Raw genomic sequence first — 18,113 nt, 5'->3', positions numbered from 1 at the left:
TAACCAGGAGTTGGATTAGAACTGGAGCAGCCAAATGGTTCTCACAGAGATTCTAGGAGGTTGCTTCTGTTGTGTCACACCGTTGGCCCCATGAATTAGTTAAGCTTATGGAATCAGAAGTTTTTGCTTCTCTTATCTCGGAGTTCTTTCTTAAGTTATTACACACACACACACACACACACACACACACACACACACACACACACACACACACACACACACACACACACACACACACACACACTGAAAAGACAGCTAAAGCTAAAAGTCAATACGCTCCATTCCTGTACTCCCAGGAACATTAAAACTCGGTGGAGAAAGGCGAGACACGAGGAGGTGTGGCTGACGGCGTCGCAAATAAAAAAAAATCACCACCGAACTCACTGAGAACTCCGCCGCGCTGCTTTACGGCACTCGCTCCGCCCCTGCAGGTGCGGGAAGTCCGGAGCCGGCCGTCATGGCCGCCGCCTACTGTGTCCGCCAAGCAGCCACTGCCTTGGCCGCGTTGTGGCTCTTGTGCTTCGGCAGTCTGGCGGCTAGTCAGATCGAGGTAGGAGTCAGACTCTTGAAGACAGAGCCTGGGAGGACGGCTGCGCGTGGGCTGTGCGCTCCCCAGAGATGCCCCCACAGCCGCCGGGGAAGCCCTTGGCTCCAGCTGGGCTGCAGTTGGGGTGTCACTGGGCATGGGCTAGGACAGCGTCTAGAAACGAAGCAGTAAAAGAACCAGAACTTCGGAGAAAGAGGACTGATCCTTTGCTCTGACGTTTGTGTCAGTCGCAGTGATGAGGCGCAGCTGCTTTCTTAGGGTTGGAGGTAACGCTGTCATTCGATAGCAGTCAGATAGCTGCAGGATTCTGTCCCGAGGACACCTCCCTCTGCCACTTTTGAAAATGTGCCTGCCCGCACTTCTCGTTTTGTTTTAAACCGTGCACTCCTGTATTCTGTTGGTTCCTTAGTTCTGCGTGCTGGGTGTCTAGCCCTGTTCGCAGGTCAGCATTTCCAGCTTGCAAAGGGACCCAGGTAATCAGGTTTTGGAAATCGGTGTTTGAAGTTTCAGCTTAGGCTTGTGCCTTTACTCTCAAAAAGACACTGAAAAACTACGCTGCTTTTCTCTTGCATTTCCAGCCCCGAAACGTTGCTCCTAAAGCAGCATCTGGGAGCATTAATGTATCCTGCATTCTTTCAGTAAATCGGGTGTTCTGAAGTCTTAAGCTTGCTTTCGCTTCTCCAGCTGCGCTGCTACATTTTAGACCCTGGTCCTTTTTAAACTTAGATGGCTGCAGTTACTTTTCTGTGTTTCCTCTAGTTTTCTGTACTTCATAACATTGATGCTAGTCTTCATGAAATGTTTGCCCAATCAGGTTATTCTAATTGAATGTTTCATTCGTCTTTGCTACATGCACAATAAAGTAAACATTTTTATGTAGTTCCTATATCTTTTAATAGTCGTATTGCCGTTTCCTCAACCCCCTGAGCCTAGACTAGTGGATCCAACATTTTTAATAAATGCTCCATCAATTAGATCCTGAGCAGAGACTTGTGTATATTCATGAATTACTTGTTTATTTAGGTAGTTAATGCATATGTGGCATAATTTTAGGTAACTATAAATATGAATATAAGTAATGTTATTTTTCACCATGGATAATCTTGTATGCTTTGTTTTGGGAACCATTCTGTTTTGGGTAGTTAGAGAATTTGCTGTGTTTCTTCACTTTAGTATATTTTATACCTGCTGTTTCTCCTGTTAGTTTGTTAAAATGCAGTGAGACCCATTCCTAGACCCATTCCTATCATTGGTTCTGTTGTAATTTGTAATTTAGCTGCATTTGTCTATTATAACCCATTTATGCTTTGTAGTATTTTGTCCGACACCTAGTGAAAGGGTTCCTTGACTGATCTGCCTTAGTCGTTCATTCTTCCTTCCTGTCTGTTCTGCAGGTGCAGTGCAAATCTGATTCTGTTATCTTTCAGTTTCTGAAAACCATTATGACTTCTTTTCCCTCTTTCTGAGGATTTCTTTGTTCATATCTTCATCTTTTGGGTCTTAACCAGATTTTCACTTTAGGGAAGCCTTCCCTGATCAATCCAGGTTCCCCGTAATGTACAGTTTTTGTTTTGTTGTGTCTCTTTCTTTGATAGGATTAGTAGTTTTCCCTTATCTGCTAAATGTGTGTGTGTGTGTTGAGTTGGATAGTAACGTTTTTTGAAGGCAAGGTCTGAGAGTGTATTCACTCCTCATTATGTTTTGAATACTCAGGGCAACAACAACCATAGCATGCTTAATCAGTGTGATGAGTTATCCATGTTACATTGTAGTGAAATATATTTTCATGCATGACATAATGAAGTACTGATACTCTTGAGAGAAAGCAACACATTCCATTGTGATTTTTGTTGTCTCTGTACATCAGGTGGTTCCTGGCTCATGATGGGCACTCCATTAACTGTACAATGAATAATTTTATAGTGACTTTATTTCCTAAACAATTTCTACTTCAAATTTACACTAAAGTCTTAATGAAGTAAGAATTTTGGAGCTGGACGGCACATTAGAGATCAGTTGTTGTCTAAAGCCATAAATTGTTTGTCCCAATCCCATTGGAGAATAGGATCTGGTATTTAGGTTGGCTCTTCAAATTCTAAAACCAGCACTTTGTCAACTGTTGTACATTGCTTTCATCAACATCTAGCCAACTGTTGAGAAAACTGTGCTGTGTGAAAAATTTATGTATATATGCTGCACACATTTTTAATGGAATTTTAAATTTTATACTCTCTGAAATTTTATTGTTAGCCAAAAATTAAAACTTCTAACATTTGTTAGGCAATTATGTATTCTTGTTACTATTATGACATTCTGTGAGTCAGACAATATTATTGCCATTTTATAGGTTGACAAATGAAAGGACAGAGAAGGTAAGCAACTCTTCTAGGTTGATGCATCTGGTGAGCAAAAAAAATTGAATCCAACCACTCAGATGATTTAGTGATTTTGCTTCTTAGGTGAAGATCTGAGTGATTTATATCCAATTTTAACACATAATTGAAATCATGTTCCTTAGGTGTCAGCATGGTATCAGATGCTGAAGTTTTTGTAGTCTCATTATGGTAAATATAATTCCTGTTTTAACAGATTAGTGAAAGTGTATATGGTAAAACACTGGAGTATAAACCAAATATCTAGATGAGTTCAAATAAGTTACCAAGCACATGAGAATGGATGGTGAATGAGAGTAGAAGAATTCGTCACAAAGTAAAACAAATGTTGAATTAAGTTTTACCAGGAAGAGTAGTAATTAGAACACAGACATGACATAAATTATTCACAGTTTCAGGACTGCGTGGGAAATTAGAAGCTAGTGAGGAAGACCTGCTATATTTGAGTTAAATTTTTTTCAAAACAAACATCTTGGGTCCAAGTAAGTTGAACCTTTGCCTGTGACACTGGCATTCTGTCCAGGCAGTGATTCCAGACTCTGTTCCTTTACTTCTGATGCAACTTTCTGCTAATGTAACTGGAAAAGTCTTTAGAGGATGACCCAAGAGCCTGGGTCCCTGCAGCCAGGTGGGAGACCCAGAAGAAACTCTGGACTTCAGTCTAGCATAGCCTTGGCTGTTGTGGTCATTTGGGGAGTAAACCAGAGGAGAAAGATTCTCTCTATGCTTTTCAAATAAATAAAAAATAAATCTGTAAAACTAACAGCTTTGACCAATGTTAGCCTGTATCAACAACAATGCACACACATGCACAGAAACAAAACACAAAACCTTAGCAAATATGTGGATGCTTCTTTGCATTTGTCTGAACTTAATGGTTGCTAAAGTGACCAGTATTAAAGAGTCACGACAATTTTAGGGAATCATTGTAAGTATTATTAAATGACGATAGCCTGTAAGGGGTGATTGTTTTAGTTGAGGGTTAAAAGGGATTATATTATGTTTCACAACTCAAGAGGTAAAAGCTACCTTTATGTTACCAGAAAAAAATCACATTTAAGAAGTTCCTGGCAAAAATATTTTAATTCTAATGAGTTCTTATGACAGGGAATGGTCACTCTAACAGCGTATAGCTTAAAAGGAGTCTTTGAAATTTGTAGTTGCGAGGTGCAACCTTACTATAAAAGCTTCTTGTGCTGAGCTCTTCATGTATGTGGTTTCAGTATTTTAGGAGAGACTCTGTTCACTTCCAGTCAAGGTATTTGGGCCACATGTACATTAATTTAAAAATCCGTTAATTATTAAAATCCATTAATAAAACAAGTGACTAGAGTTTTCATGCTGTTGGGAAAAGGCAGGCAATCATACTCATGAAAAGTTAATGATATATGTTGAAAGAAGGTAATGAACACAATGGAGAAAATAGATTATGGTAGGCAAAATGGTGAAGTTAGATTGCAGTTTTGCATAATGTCTTAGATAAATCTGTTGAACCAAAAAGTCCTGTGTTTTCTGTTCAACATGCTTTTTGTTTTCTAAAATTTTTTCAGGGTATGAGATATAGGGATATGTGAATTATGTAACATGCTTTCATATGTATAATGCTTAGTAATTTTCTTTTTTTTTTTAAGATTTATTTATTTTTATTACAAAGTCAGATATACAGAGACGAGGAGAGACAGAGAGGAAGATCTTCCGTCTGATGATTCACTCCCAAAGTGACAGCAATGGCCAGTGCTGCGCCGATCTGAAGCTGGGAACCAGGAACCTCTTCCGGGTCTCCCACGCGGGTGCAGGGTCCCAAAGCTTTGGGCCATCCTCGACTGCTTTCCCAGGCCACAAGCAGGGAGCTGGATGGGAAGTGGAGCTGCTGGGATTAGAACCGGCACCCATATGGGATCCCGGGGCGTTCAAGGCGAGGACTTTAGCCACTAGGCCACGCTGCCGGGCCCAGTAATTTTCTTTTTACAGATTTAGTGAAAGGTGAAATTACTGAGAGAAGGAGACATGAAAGAGAGACCCTCCATCTGTTGGTTCATTCCCCAAATGGCTGCTACAGTCTGTGCTACGTCAAGCCAAATTTAGCAGCCAGGAGCTTCTTCCAAATCTCCCATATGCATACAGGTGCCAAATATTTGGACCATCCTCTGCTGTTTTTCCAGGCATTTAGCAAGGAGCTGGCTTGGAAGTGAAATAGCCAGGACTTGAGCAGTGTGGGATGCCAGTACTGTAGGCATGGCCTAACCCAATGTGCCATAGCACCACCAGTCCTTTAAATTTTAAAGCAGAAGCTCTTATTATAGGCATGTTTACAGTTCTATAAAATAGCTGTGTGTAGGGCTGGAATCTTCATTTTACACATTAGGAAACTGAGTCTTAGGAAAAATTAAGTCTGCTGATTAAGGCTATTCTGTTTTATCAGTATCTAAACTACAGTTGAATCCCAGATTTCCAGTTCAGGACATTTTTCCTTTTATTACTTTGTAAGTTTTTTATTATTATGTCCATAAAGCCACATATTAGAGTCTTCACAAACTTAGGCATAGTCATAAAATTATGATTCGTAAAGTTAAGATCATTGTTTTAATGAAATCTGTGCTTTATTGCTTGTTTTTTGGAAATTGTGGCTTTTTCATCTAAATCATTTTCTTTTATATGCCTGATAGGATCAAGCAGAGCAATTCTTCAGAAGTGGCCATACCAACAACTGGGCTGTTTTAGTAAGTATATTCTTCAAGTGGATACTTTGATGTTTGTATTAAATATGTGTCTGAGAAATATTGTAGAATCAAATTTTTGATAAAATTTATTTTTTTTGTATCTTGCAACAATTGTTTAAAGTTTTGAGCTTACCATATTTTAATAATGCTATGATAACATCTATTGCTGTCTAATGATATCAGTTAATAGTGCTCTGTTAATATCCTTTTCCATCAGTATGTTAAGTGGGTGAACTGTAAATAAATGTAAGAACAGATTGGCTAGGCGAGTGGGCTTGTGGCACTGCTCATCATCCTGCTACTCGGAACTCCTGCAGCCTACATTAGAGTGAGGAGTGTGGTTCAAGTCCTGGTGTTTCTATTTCTAATCTGCCTCCTTGCTAATGCACATGGAAAGGCAACAGATAACAGCCCAGGTCCTTGGGGCCTCTGCTCCATGTGGGAGACCTGGATGGAGTTTCTGGTGCCTGGCGTTGTACTTCCTCACTTTTAACTTCATTGGAGGGTCGAGCAGGCATTGGAGGAGTGAGCCTATAGATGGAAGATCAGTCTTTTTCTCTGTCACTCTTACCTTTCAATTAAGCAAGTCTATTTTTAAAGAGAGAAAATTAAAGAGTGCTATTTTAAAGGTAGCATATCATACTATTTTCTTATAGACAGATAGTAAGTGTGTATGGATAGCATGTTTTGATATATAATAGTACTCTAAAAAATTTATGCAAAACTGAAATTAGAAGATGATTTATTTTGGTGCAAAAATATTTGAAATCTTTACACATTTATTCTTTTTTAATTAATTAGTTAATTAACGAAAGAAAAAGAGAGATCTTCCATCTGCTGGTCCACTCTGCAGATGGCCACAACAACCAGGGATGGGCCACTGAAGTCAGAAGCCAGGAGCTCCATCCGCATCTCCCAGTGGATAGCAACGGCTCATGCATTTGGGTGATATTCTGCTACTTTTCTAGATCAGTGAGCAGGTAGCCTGTACAAGAGCTGTGGAGCTGAGCCACTGAGGCATGTTGGGTTAGTCTTTGATGCAGACTGGTCTGATGTTATCTGGATCCATAGCAGAACTGGCTGGAACCACCTTTTACGCCAAGATGTTCTGGTTTGATTCCAAGTTCCAAAAATGGTTGAAACCTTCCATTCTGTGTCCGTATGAAGAGAGAGAGCACTGCTCCCTATTACCAGGCTTATCGTGAAGCTGAAATGGGAAATAGGTATCTGAAACCAGCTCCAATCCCAAGTGAGGGGGAGTACATCCTGGAGATGGGATCATTTGATTGACAGCTAAGAGTACATAGGGGATGGGGATGGTGTGGCTTTCAACTCATGACCTTAAGCCAGCTACTTACCTATCCCATCTTATTCCCCCTCTAAGATTTCCAGTCCTTTTATCTTAAGGTTGCTGAAGAATGCATATTTTTACATCTTCTGTACCTACTTCCTAGTGATAATGGATATAGGTCTTGCCTGTCCCTAAGTTTGGAAATCTCTCCTTATTTCTTCTAATGGATGCATCTCATGAGCTGGAGAATTTCCAGTCAGTGCTAATGGCTGTCTCCTGCATGCTGCTCATTACTCTGAGAAGTTGTTGGACTTCTTTTGCCTTTTAGAAGAAAATGTTTGAAGTCTTTGCTTGACTAATTGGAATAGCAGGGTTATCTTTTGTGTGCACTTGGGTATGTTCCTCTCATTTGTGCAAGCATCTGAGAAGAGGGTGACCCACATGGCAGCTGTGTGCACTGTCTCCGGGGTCTTCTGTCCAGAAGGCCCTGAGACCACTGAGGGGTGAGGCGACAGTGCTCTTCTGCAGCAGAAACACTGGAGACAAAGTGATGGTAAAGGATGTCCATTTATTTGGGAGAAGTCACAAGTTTATCTAGGAGAAGGGGGCAGGCAGAAGGGCGGGCCCAACAGTATTTTCACCCAACAACAACAGTGTGACTGACTAACAGATATGTCTATCTCTGTCGACCCTCCAATGAAGCTACCAGTGAAGAAGTACAGGAAGCACAGGAAATTGTATCTCAGGGCGGACTCCTTACCTGCTGAAAAGCAGGATGAATGTAACATTTGACTCCTAGAGTTGTTTACCAAGGAAGTCTTAGCAGAGTTGGGAAGCAAGCCTGGGGTATAGCCAATTGCTCTTGTTGCATGCCCAGTGAACAGGCCATGTTGGAGTCTGTTAGCCAAGGGCACAGTTGCCATGTGCCGATGGCCTCCCAGATGGGCTAGGCAGGCAGAAATCCAGGGGCGATCTCCCACATGCTGAGTTCCTAGTACACACACACTGTTTTGGTCCCTGTGACCGGAGATTCTGAGACATCTGAAACGAACAGAACATGAAGGCATGCTTGTCTGCTGATCCCGGAGGCCATCAGTGAGACACAGACTGAGTCTGATAAAGGTTGGGGTATTTGGGAGGCCTGGGCTCTTGGACTTGGAGGGAAACATGGCAGCAGCACCCTAGTTGACAACTGCCTGGGTCACTCAGGCCTTCAGGTTTCAGATGGGCTGGCTGCTGCAGCAGGGTCATGATGAACTCTGCCTGCGGGTCAGACAGTCTCACACCCTCTCCCAGGGAAAAGGAACAAAGGAAATCATAGATTTTTGGTAATAGGGATTTGCACATACCTTATGAAGATCCCTCATATGCTTGAGTTTTACCAAAATGATTTTACTGTGCTCAAAAAAGTCATTTTATATTTAAGAATTTTTAATGCCTATGAAATACTTGTAAATTTTTATGGGTTACAGCTCAATTTTTTAATACAATGTAAACTTGTCAACAAGGTAATTAGTTTTTCCTTTGGAGACTACCAGTTCTTTTCTTCCAGCTCTTTATGAAGGACCCAACACATTACTGTCTTTCATATTTCCATTAGAAAGCTGTGAATACTTAATGCTGTATAATTTTCCCAATGCAATCAATTGTCAGATTTAAAAAAAAATTATCAGTTACACTTTTGAAGTATGAGAAATACAGTGAGCATCTTTGTTTCATTGTACATTTTAAATATATTTTTTTTTATATCCTTGCTCTTTTACCCATTTTAAAATAGATAGCTGAGTTTTTCCTTATTGAGTTATAAGAGATTAGATTTCTTTTTTTTCTTTAGATTGGTAAGGCATAACGCCTTCCAAAGAATTGATTGCCTCATTAAAGTAAGTTGTTACTATCTGTGAGGTATCCCAATGGTAATTTCTTTTCTCTTCTTTTTGGATGTGTATGTTATTTTACTATCCTGTTCTGTGATGCGGTTTTATAGGTATTGGGCTTCCCCCTTCATCACCTCTTTCTCCTTCCCTCTTTTCCCCTGTTGCCATATTCCTCAATATCACTACAGTAGTATACTCCTTTAGTAGCAGTCAAAGTCCAACATTCTGCTGTTTAAATGGCTCATGGCATTGTACATGTTGGCAATGCTAGAAAAGCTAGTATCATATTGTCGAGGTTTACTTAACAGTTTCATTGGAAATCCTGTATTTTTTCAGAAATGAAGAAGCATAAATGTAATTTTTATAAAACCATTTCTAGTTTTTTCATTTAAGTTAGATTTTCTGCTGTTTTTGACAAATGGAGTTCTATATTTTTATATAGTTGAAATTTTAGTCTGTTTTTAATTGTATTCCAGGTTGAAATTTTACTTTAATTAGAACAAATTGTATAGTTCCTTCTGTTTGATGGGAGGAAGTGTACTTAGTAGCTATCATACCAACTGAAGCCAATCTGTTTATCTCCCTTCAAATAACTGCCTAAGAATACTGACTTTTAAATATGAAAATAGATTTTCCTACTTGATATGGTTTTTAAAATCTATTGTTTTTTCAAGCAAAAAACTTAGTTGAATTATTTCTAGCTTTTTATCCGGTAACTTCTTTTTAATACTTCCTTGATGTGGATAAACCCCTATTTGTTTGCTAAGTTTTAGTCTATGGTCTATGTTTCTCACAATTAAGGAAGCAAGCCAGTTTGACTTGAAATAACTATTTTCTTTGGTGTTCTGTGAAGAGATTATTGGTGTTGTCTTTATTTGTATAGAATTTAATCTTAGAAATAGACATGTCAAAGAATCACAGAAATTGAGACTGAGTTGGTTCAATATTTAAATTTCCTGAGGTTTATTTTCTGTAAAGCTCAGTGGTCTTTTTTGTGTAATGTAAGTTGTGAGGGATTACTCTCCAGGAAGATTGGTTTTATTGGCAGTTCATTATGCATGTTCCTGTCTATAAGCCTGACACTCTGTTTTTTTTTTTTTTCCGTTAGTTATCGTATGTCCTATTGAAGAGTAGTTCTATAACTTCAAGGTTTATTTTGACTCATAAGAGTTGTATTTTTGTTTTAATACCTCAGGTGTGTACATCTCGATTCTGGTTTAATTATCGTCATGTTGCAAATACTCTTTCTGTTTATAGAAGTGTCAAGAGACTAGGTATTCCTGACAGGTAAGAAACATTAATAAAACTTTGAATATCAATGGAGACTACACTGAAATGATTGCTATCATATTGTATTTTCATGTTGTTTTTGAAAAGATAAGAAAACTTGATTTGAAAGTTTTTTAATATTGTAATTAGACCAAGCTACTCTATAAAATAGATATATCTTAAGACCATGTCAAAATTAAAGAAAAAAAATCAGATACTAAGGTAAAGAGATTTCATGAAAATATGATTACTTACTGTTATTTGTTTATTAAGTACCTAGGAGTTTTTGTTTTATTTTAAATGTATTTATTTGGTCCTTGGGTCACTCCTCAAATGACTGCATGAGTCAGGTCAGAGTCGGTCTGGACCTAGGAGGTCAGAGCTCCTTGCAGGTCTCCCATGTGAGTGACAGGAACTCAGACACTTGAATCATCATCTGCTATTTCCTAACACCTTGGAAGTTGGATTGGAAGCTGAGCAGCTGGGAATTGAACTGGTGCTCGAATATGGATCCCAAGCAGTGGTTAAACCTTACTCCTGCAGCACCTGTCCCTGCCTTAGGATTTTTAATTGCGAATTTTTGACTGATTCAGGCGGAGAAGGGATTTGTTGAAAGTTTATTGGTTAATTCACTGAATTTCTTTAAGGCTGTAGCCTCAGCTAGTCAAGAATAAGAATAGTGCGCATTCTGCACTGTGATTCAGCATGTCAAGTTCAAGTCCTGACTGTTTCATATTCAATCCAGCTTCCTACTTAAGCACCTGAAAAAGCATTGGAGCATTGCCTGAGTACTTGGGCTTTTGCACTCGTGGGATGTTCATAGTACAAATAAATAAGTAAATCTTTGATTAAAATATTTTAGCAAAATCAAAGAAAAGGAACAAGACTAAATAGCAGAAAAGACAGCTAAAAATCGTAAGTTCAATCCAGTGACATTAATGAAGATTGCTAAAGGTTAGACTCAGCCACTGCATAACTGGTACTGTTGCCTTTAGAAAATTAATGTTGCTGCTTTCTCCTGCTCCCAGAATCCAGCCTTGGCTGCCCCAGCTTCTTACTGTCTCTTTCACTTATAGAGTGTAGATTAAACATCATGTCTATGCTACAGGGTTGCTGGAAGAGTAGTGTATGGCAGTAACAGTTTTGTTATGGGAAAGTTGTTTCTGCTTTCTCTTTTTTTTTTAACAGTGGAATTGATGTTTCTTTTTTTATCACAATAATTGTCACAATTATTTTCCATGATATAGTTGTGTAAGTATAGGGGCTATCCTCTTCATATCCCCTCCATTTCTCCCCATTCTTGTCCCTCAAATATTTTCTCCAATATTATTACAATAATAGAGTCCTTTAGCAACAGTCACAATTCCAACATTCTTCTATTTAAGTGTTATCATGGCATTGTAAGTATTGGCAGTTGTGAAAATTAAGCATCCTGTTGTCAAGGTATATTTACAGTTTCATTGGGAGATTTGGAGTTCTCCATTTTTTTTCAGGAGTAGAGATTTATACTGCAACGTATCTTTACTTACTGATATACTGGTCTCCATCATACAGTACCTCTAAATGGATATATATATTCCTAGTGTGTGTGTGTGTGTGTGTGTGTGTGTGTGTGTGTGTGTTTACCTATATATATTTTTTTGTGTTTTGCATGAATGTTGCTTTGTATTAATGTGAGAGAACATATGACATTTGTCCTTTTGGGATTGGCTTATGTCATTGAGCATAATGGTATTTAGCTAGGACCATTTTTTTGCAAATAGTAGAATTCTATTCTTTTTAATCATTGGGTAGTATTCCATGGAGTAGATGTACCACAATTTGTTTATTCATTGCTCTTTCAACAGGCATCTGAGTTATTTCCATGTCTTTGTTATTGTGGATTGTGTTTCTATAAATATAGGGTTTAAGGTTGGTTTCTCATATGCAGATTTCATTTCTTCGGATATATTTTTAGGAGTGGTACAGTTGGGTCATAAAGTAGATCAATTTTTAGCTTTCTGAGTACTCTCCATACTGGATTCCATAATGGCTGTGATAGCCTACATTCCTACCAATACTGGATTCCACTTGTCTACCGGTTCCCTTAATTGGCACCAGCAGGTGTTAGTAATAGATTTCTGTTTCCTGGACAGTCTCGCTGGAATGAAGTGGAACCTCAATGTGGTTTTTATTTGCATTTCTGTAATAGAGAGCTTGGACATTTTTTTTCAAATGTCTGTTAGCCATTTGCATTTTCTCTTTTGGAAGATGCCTGCTAGTTTCCTTCCCACATTTCTTCACAGGGTTGTTTGTTTTTTGTTGTTGAGTTTCTGAAGCTCTTGTAAACCCTGGATACTAGTCCCCTATCTGTTGAGTAGTGTTCAAAGATTTTCTCTATTTCTGTTGGTTGCTTCTTCATTTTGTTGATCATATTCTTTTGTGCATAGAAGCATCTTAGTTTGATATAGACCCCTTGCTTTATTTTGGCTTTGACTGCTTGTGTTCTGTTGAGTTTTCTAAGAAGGGCTTTTTTTTTTTTCCCATGAATTCCTATGTCTTGTAGAGTCTTTCCTTTATTTTCCTCTAAGAGTTTGATGGTTTCTGGGTGCAGATTTAGGCCCTCGATTCATATAGAGCTAGTTTTATCTGTGAATGCACTCTCCATGTGGCTGCAACGGCAGCAGCTGAGCTGATCCAAAGCCAGGAGCCCAGAGCTACTTCTGCGTCTCCCACATAGGTACAGGGTCCCAAGGCTTTGGGTTATCCTTTACTGCTTTCCCAGGCCACAAGCAGGGAGCTGGATGGGAAGTGGGGTTCTTAGGATTAGAACCAGCACCCGTATGGGATCCTGGAGCATGGAAAGGGAGAACTTTAGCCACTAGGATACTGCACTGGGTCCTGAGGTGAGTTCTTTTTGAAATGTTTGGTAGAATGCAGCACGGAAGCCATCTGGTCTGGGACTTTTGTTTTTTGGGAGGGATTTAAGTACTGATTGAATCTCCATTATGTTACAGGTTTATTTAGATTTTTAATTACCCAGTGATTCAGCTTTGGTAAATTTTGTGTGTCCAAAAATCTACCATTTCTTCTAGATTTTTTGATTTGTTGGTGTGTAGTTGCTTCTAATAGTTGCTAATCTATGTATGTTCAAGTTAGCTGTTATTACATTTCCTTTTTCCTCTCTGATTCTATGGATTCATATCTTGTCCCTGGTTATTTATTCACTTATTTATGTATTTATTTATGATTAGTTGTGCCAGTGAGGAATCTATTTTGTTGATTTTCTCAAAAAAAAACCAGCGCTTTGATTCATTGATCTTTTGTATTGTTCTTTTGGTCTTCATTTGTTTCATATTTTCTTTTATTTTGATTATTCTTCTTTTTGCTGCTGTTCTAGCTCCTCCATATGTCTGGTTAGCCTGTTTGCTTGATGCCTTTTGAATCTGTTGACATAGGCACTAAGTTTCCCTATAGCACTGAGTGGCTAGTGTCCCACGAGTTGATACATTGTGTTGAGGCCCTCATTCATTTCTTTTTTTTTTTTTTTTTTTTTTTTTTTTTTTTTTTTTTTTATTACAGCCAGATATACACAGAGGAGAGACAGAGAGGAAGATCTTCCGTCCGATGATTCACTCCCCAAGTGAGCCGCAACGGGCCGATGCGTGCCGATCCGATGCCGGGAACCTGGAACCTCTTCCGGGTCTCCCACGCGGGTGCAGTGTCCCAATGCATTGGGCCGTCCTCAACTGCTTTCCCAGGCCACAAGCAGGGAGCTGGATGGGAAGTGGAGCTGCCGGGATTAGAACCGGCGCCCATATGGGATCCCGGGGCTTTCAAGGCGAGGACTTTAGCCGCTAGACCACGCCGCCGGGCCCGCCCTCATTCATTTCAAGCAATTTTTAAATTTTCTTTTTGATTTCCTCTCTAACCCATTCTTCATTTAGCTGCATGTTGTTCAGTTTCCAAGAATCTGCATATCTTCTCTGGTATTTTGACTTGTTGGTCTCGATCTCAAGTTTTATTTCATGATGGTCTGATAAAATGCATGGTATGATTTCAGTGTTTTGAATTTTGATGATACTTATTTTGCGACCTATAATGTGTTGAATCCCGGAGAAGGTTTTATATACTGATGAAAAAGAAAGTGTATTATGTGTTTGTAGGATGAAAGGTTCTGTAGATATCAATTCCATTTCCATCAATTCCATCAAATACTTTTGTTCCATTTTCTGCGTAAGCTCTGTTGTTTCCTTGCTGAGTTTGTGTGTTGTCACTCTGTCCAGTGAAGTAAATTATGTTATTAAATTACCCCACTATTATTGTTTGGGGTCTTTTTCTGCTTTTAAGTCCAGTAATATTTGTTCCATGTAGCTTGGTGCTCTGGCATTTGCTGCATATACATTTATTATTATAATTTCCTTTTGTTGAATGGATCCCTCACTCATTAAGTAGTGTCCATGATGAACCTGTGTGCTGCACAATTTCTTATTTTTTGGACATCGGTTCAGGCATAAGTCTGTACCTCTGGACCTGGCACAATAGCCTAGTGGCTAAAGTACTTGCCTTGCACGTGCCAGGATCGCATATGGGCATGGGGTCATGTCCTGGCAGCCCTGCCTCCCATGCAGATTCCTGCCTGTGGCCTGGGAAAGCAGTTGAGGACATCCCAAGGTCTTGGGACCCTGCGCTGGTGTGGGAAACCTGGAAGAACTTGCTGGCTTTGGATCTGCTCAGCTGCTGTTGCCACTTGGGGAGTAAACCAGCGGATGAAGATCTTTTTCTTTTCTTCTGTCTGTGTATCTGCTTTTCCAATTAAACATGGAAAAATAAATATCTGTACCACCACACCTCTCAGAACAGGTACAATAAAAACTTGGGTGAATTCAGCTCTTTATATTTTATTGTATCAACTACTATGAGGCAGTGGGAAAGTTATCTTTGTAGTCAGGCATAAGTTTGAAATGTGAATGTAATAGATTTTGGTTAAGGATTCTTTCCTCCTGTGCTGTTTCCTCAGCTGTTCCATGGTGATAGTGGTATATTCTTTTCAAGTTTAAAGCACTTGCAGTGAAAACAGAGCTATAAAGTTCTGCAGGAGCAGGAAGGAAGCAATGAATCACTCAGGAAGCAGCTGCATTTTCTTCTGTGTAAATAGACCACTCTAACCTAAGAAACTGATAAAATGGTAATGTAATTTCTGTAATTCATCTGGAAATCAAGACAATTAGACTGTTACTGTTTTTAAATTACATGAAGTCAGAGAAGAAGGTTAATTTGTTCTATTAGGTATATAAATGTAATTCTTGTCATTTGTCTGTTGATTTTTTCAAATTGGTCTATGTGTTTAGACTTGGTTTTTAACTGCTGTTGTTTCTGTGCCCTGCTTCTCAAGGGAATCATTATACACTTTTGGGTAGTAGTTTTTACTTCAGTAACTGAATCTTTATGGTTTTTTTTGGTGAAATAACTATTAGGATACATTCAAATGGTTTAAATGTTATTTGAAGGGACTTTTTAGTTTGTTTAGGTTTTTATTTTTTTTTTTAATTTGGTTCTAGGTTTCTGAAGATTGTTCTGTAAATGCTTATTTTTGTTTTCAGTGATTACTTGCCTGTGTTTAATTTTATGAACTTTGTGGTTAGGGTAAATTTTAAGGATTTAGACAGTTGATGGTTTAAACCATTTAAAATTGTTCATTGATTTGCCAGAGAGACAGAGACCGAGAGAGAGACTGAGAGATAGTAGACTAACAGACAGGGTTCTCATCTTCTGATTTAGTTTCCAGTGCCTCCCATGTCCAGGGCTGTCGGGCTAGACTGATGTGGGGAGCTTGAAAATCAGTCCAGGTCTCCTGGGTGGATGACATTCATCCCCTTGAACCATAACCTGCTCCTTCCCAGGCAATTGAAATCAGAGTGAAGCTGAGCCTTGAACCTGGGCCCTCCAGTATGGACTGCATATGTCCCAGCTAGCATCTTAATTCCAGGCTGAGCACTTGTGCTACACCATTTATTGTTTCACAGATACACTTTGGTAGAAAAGATTTTCGGGCAGACATGGTGTGTACCAGGCTAATTCTCTGCCTGAAAGCACTGGCCTCTGAGCTGGGCACTGGCTTGTGTGTTGCCTGCTCCAGCTCCACCTCCGATCTAGTTTCGTGTTTATGACTTGTGGAAGTGGTGGAGGATGGCCCAAGTCCATATATATAGAGACACGTCTCAAGAGTCCCCTGAGACCATGTGGGCGACGTGGAGGAGGCTCCTGGCTCTTGGCTTTGCATTAGCTCAGCTCTGGTTGTTGTGGCTATTTGGGGAGTGAACTAGTGAGTGGAAGGTTTCCTTTCTCTCTTTGTGTGTCTGTTTATCTCTTCTTCTCTCTGTAAATTTCCCCTTTCAAATTAAAATAAATAATCTTTAAAAAGAAAGAGAAGAATGTATTGCTTTTTGTCTGTTATGGTACATGTTTTTACTGGTGACGTGTGTTGTTTTACCTTCACCAGCAATTGATTGTAAAAGTATAATTGTAGAAGCCTTTAGTGAGAAAGTAACAAATTATTTTGAAATAACAGTTTGAAAACTTAAGTCAGTAAGTAGTTTTTTATTTCAAAATATGAATTTTACTTATATTTATACATTAAGAACCATTGTCATTAACTTCTGTTACAATCCTTGAAATGTTCTTTAAGTGAAATTATTTTTCATATATTTAATAAAAATTACTAGTAAGGTTTTGTTTTGATTTGTTTTGATAATGTTTTGATTTTTGGCTTTAAAAAACATAATTTTATCTTTGTTTTAAAGTTGAATGCATTTGCATTGAGCTTTCCTGTGTGCTTTAATAACAGCTCATGTTTAAATCGTTTACTAAAATCCATTAAATAGAGTAGTATCTTTTGTTTTGAAAATTCTTGTCAATTACCACATTAGTTATAACCATAGTCTCATTTTTGTCTGTTCTTCTAGCCATGCTGAACTATTCCCTTAGTCTGAAATGCTTATCTATTTTTCTAAGTGCACTGCTACCTAAACCTGACTTTGCTTCTGATTCACTCGTGGCACAGAATAGAAATACATATTTTTCAGTCCCACATGTAGATTTGTAAGACTCTGATTCATAAAATCTGAAATGAGAATAAAATAAAAAGCCATATGTATATATACATACATATATGGTTTTTATGTACAGTGCAACCAAATTTGGGAAGCGCAGATTTAAATTTTCATTATAATCTGGCAATTTCCCTTTACTCAGTACATTTGCTAAGTTTTAGAGAGGCATTTTCTGATTACTTGATTTGTTTTTATGGGGTCTTGTGTATGCATTTGTTTTTACTGATTGTAGTGTGCCCCTTCAGGGGGACAAGGATTGTTTTATTTCACATTGTACTTTCATCTACCTGGCACCCTAATAGGGGCTCAGCAGTGTGGGAGAAATAAGTGATTTGGAAATATTTTGTCAGCTGTACAAAGCAAACACAAACTTGACTATGAAAGTAGAAATATTTATATCCCCTAAATTGTGTTAGCATAGTTTTTGGAAGGTGTTAATTTATATGAAAGGCACTTTAATAAATATGGTGCTAGAATTTTATATTATTTCAAAATATTGGGATGTTGATTCTGGGGAGAGTGAAAAGATAGATTCAATTTTATAACTAACCTCTGTGCAGGAGAGGTGTTTTTTAAATTGTGCTTATACTTTTTCTGTAACCATGCTCAGTGCTTGGAGATTTTGTTTTCTTGTGCCCAGTTTAGCATCCTGAAATGTTTCACTACTTTTAGGCAGTTTTTGTGCTTAGTAATTGGGCTGCATCCCTGTTTAGCTCCTTACAGCATTCTTAATATGATTAAAATGAGGAAGAGAAAAGATGTTTAACAGACGTTAGGTTCTAAAGTCAGTATATGGAACAAAAACCATAATTTCTCCAAAGTTTTTTTATAATGCTTATGAATTATAGTATGATCCCATCTTTCGTCAGGTCTGATACAATCAATTTTTCCTCTAGTGCTAGCATAGATTACTGTTTTCTTCATTTGA

At 38.5% G+C, this 18,113-nt stretch overlaps 1 protein-coding gene across 1 annotated transcript in view; it reads left to right on the top strand.

Moving 5' to 3' along the window:
- Positions 1–386: 386 nt before the first annotated feature.
- PIGK (phosphatidylinositol glycan anchor biosynthesis class K) overlaps positions 387–18,113 on the top strand; it is a 111,627-nt gene continuing 93,900 nt past the window's right edge. Inside the window, exons 1-3 of the mRNA XM_058658202.1 lie at positions 387–550; positions 5,607–5,660; positions 10,021–10,112. Of these exons, the coding sequence (XP_058514185.1) occupies positions 458–550; positions 5,607–5,660; positions 10,021–10,112 (239 nt within the window). The 5' untranslated portion in view covers positions 387–457. The remainder of the gene's footprint in view (positions 551–5,606; positions 5,661–10,020; positions 10,113–18,113) is intronic.

Source organism: Ochotona princeps, chromosome 2 (genome assembly GCF_030435755.1).
Source record: "Ochotona princeps isolate mOchPri1 chromosome 2, mOchPri1.hap1, whole genome shotgun sequence".
Taxonomy (NCBI): domain Eukaryota; kingdom Metazoa; phylum Chordata; class Mammalia; order Lagomorpha; family Ochotonidae; genus Ochotona; species Ochotona princeps.
The sequence above is the reverse complement of the archived record's forward strand: the minus strand, read 5'-3'. Positions and strand labels throughout refer to the sequence as shown.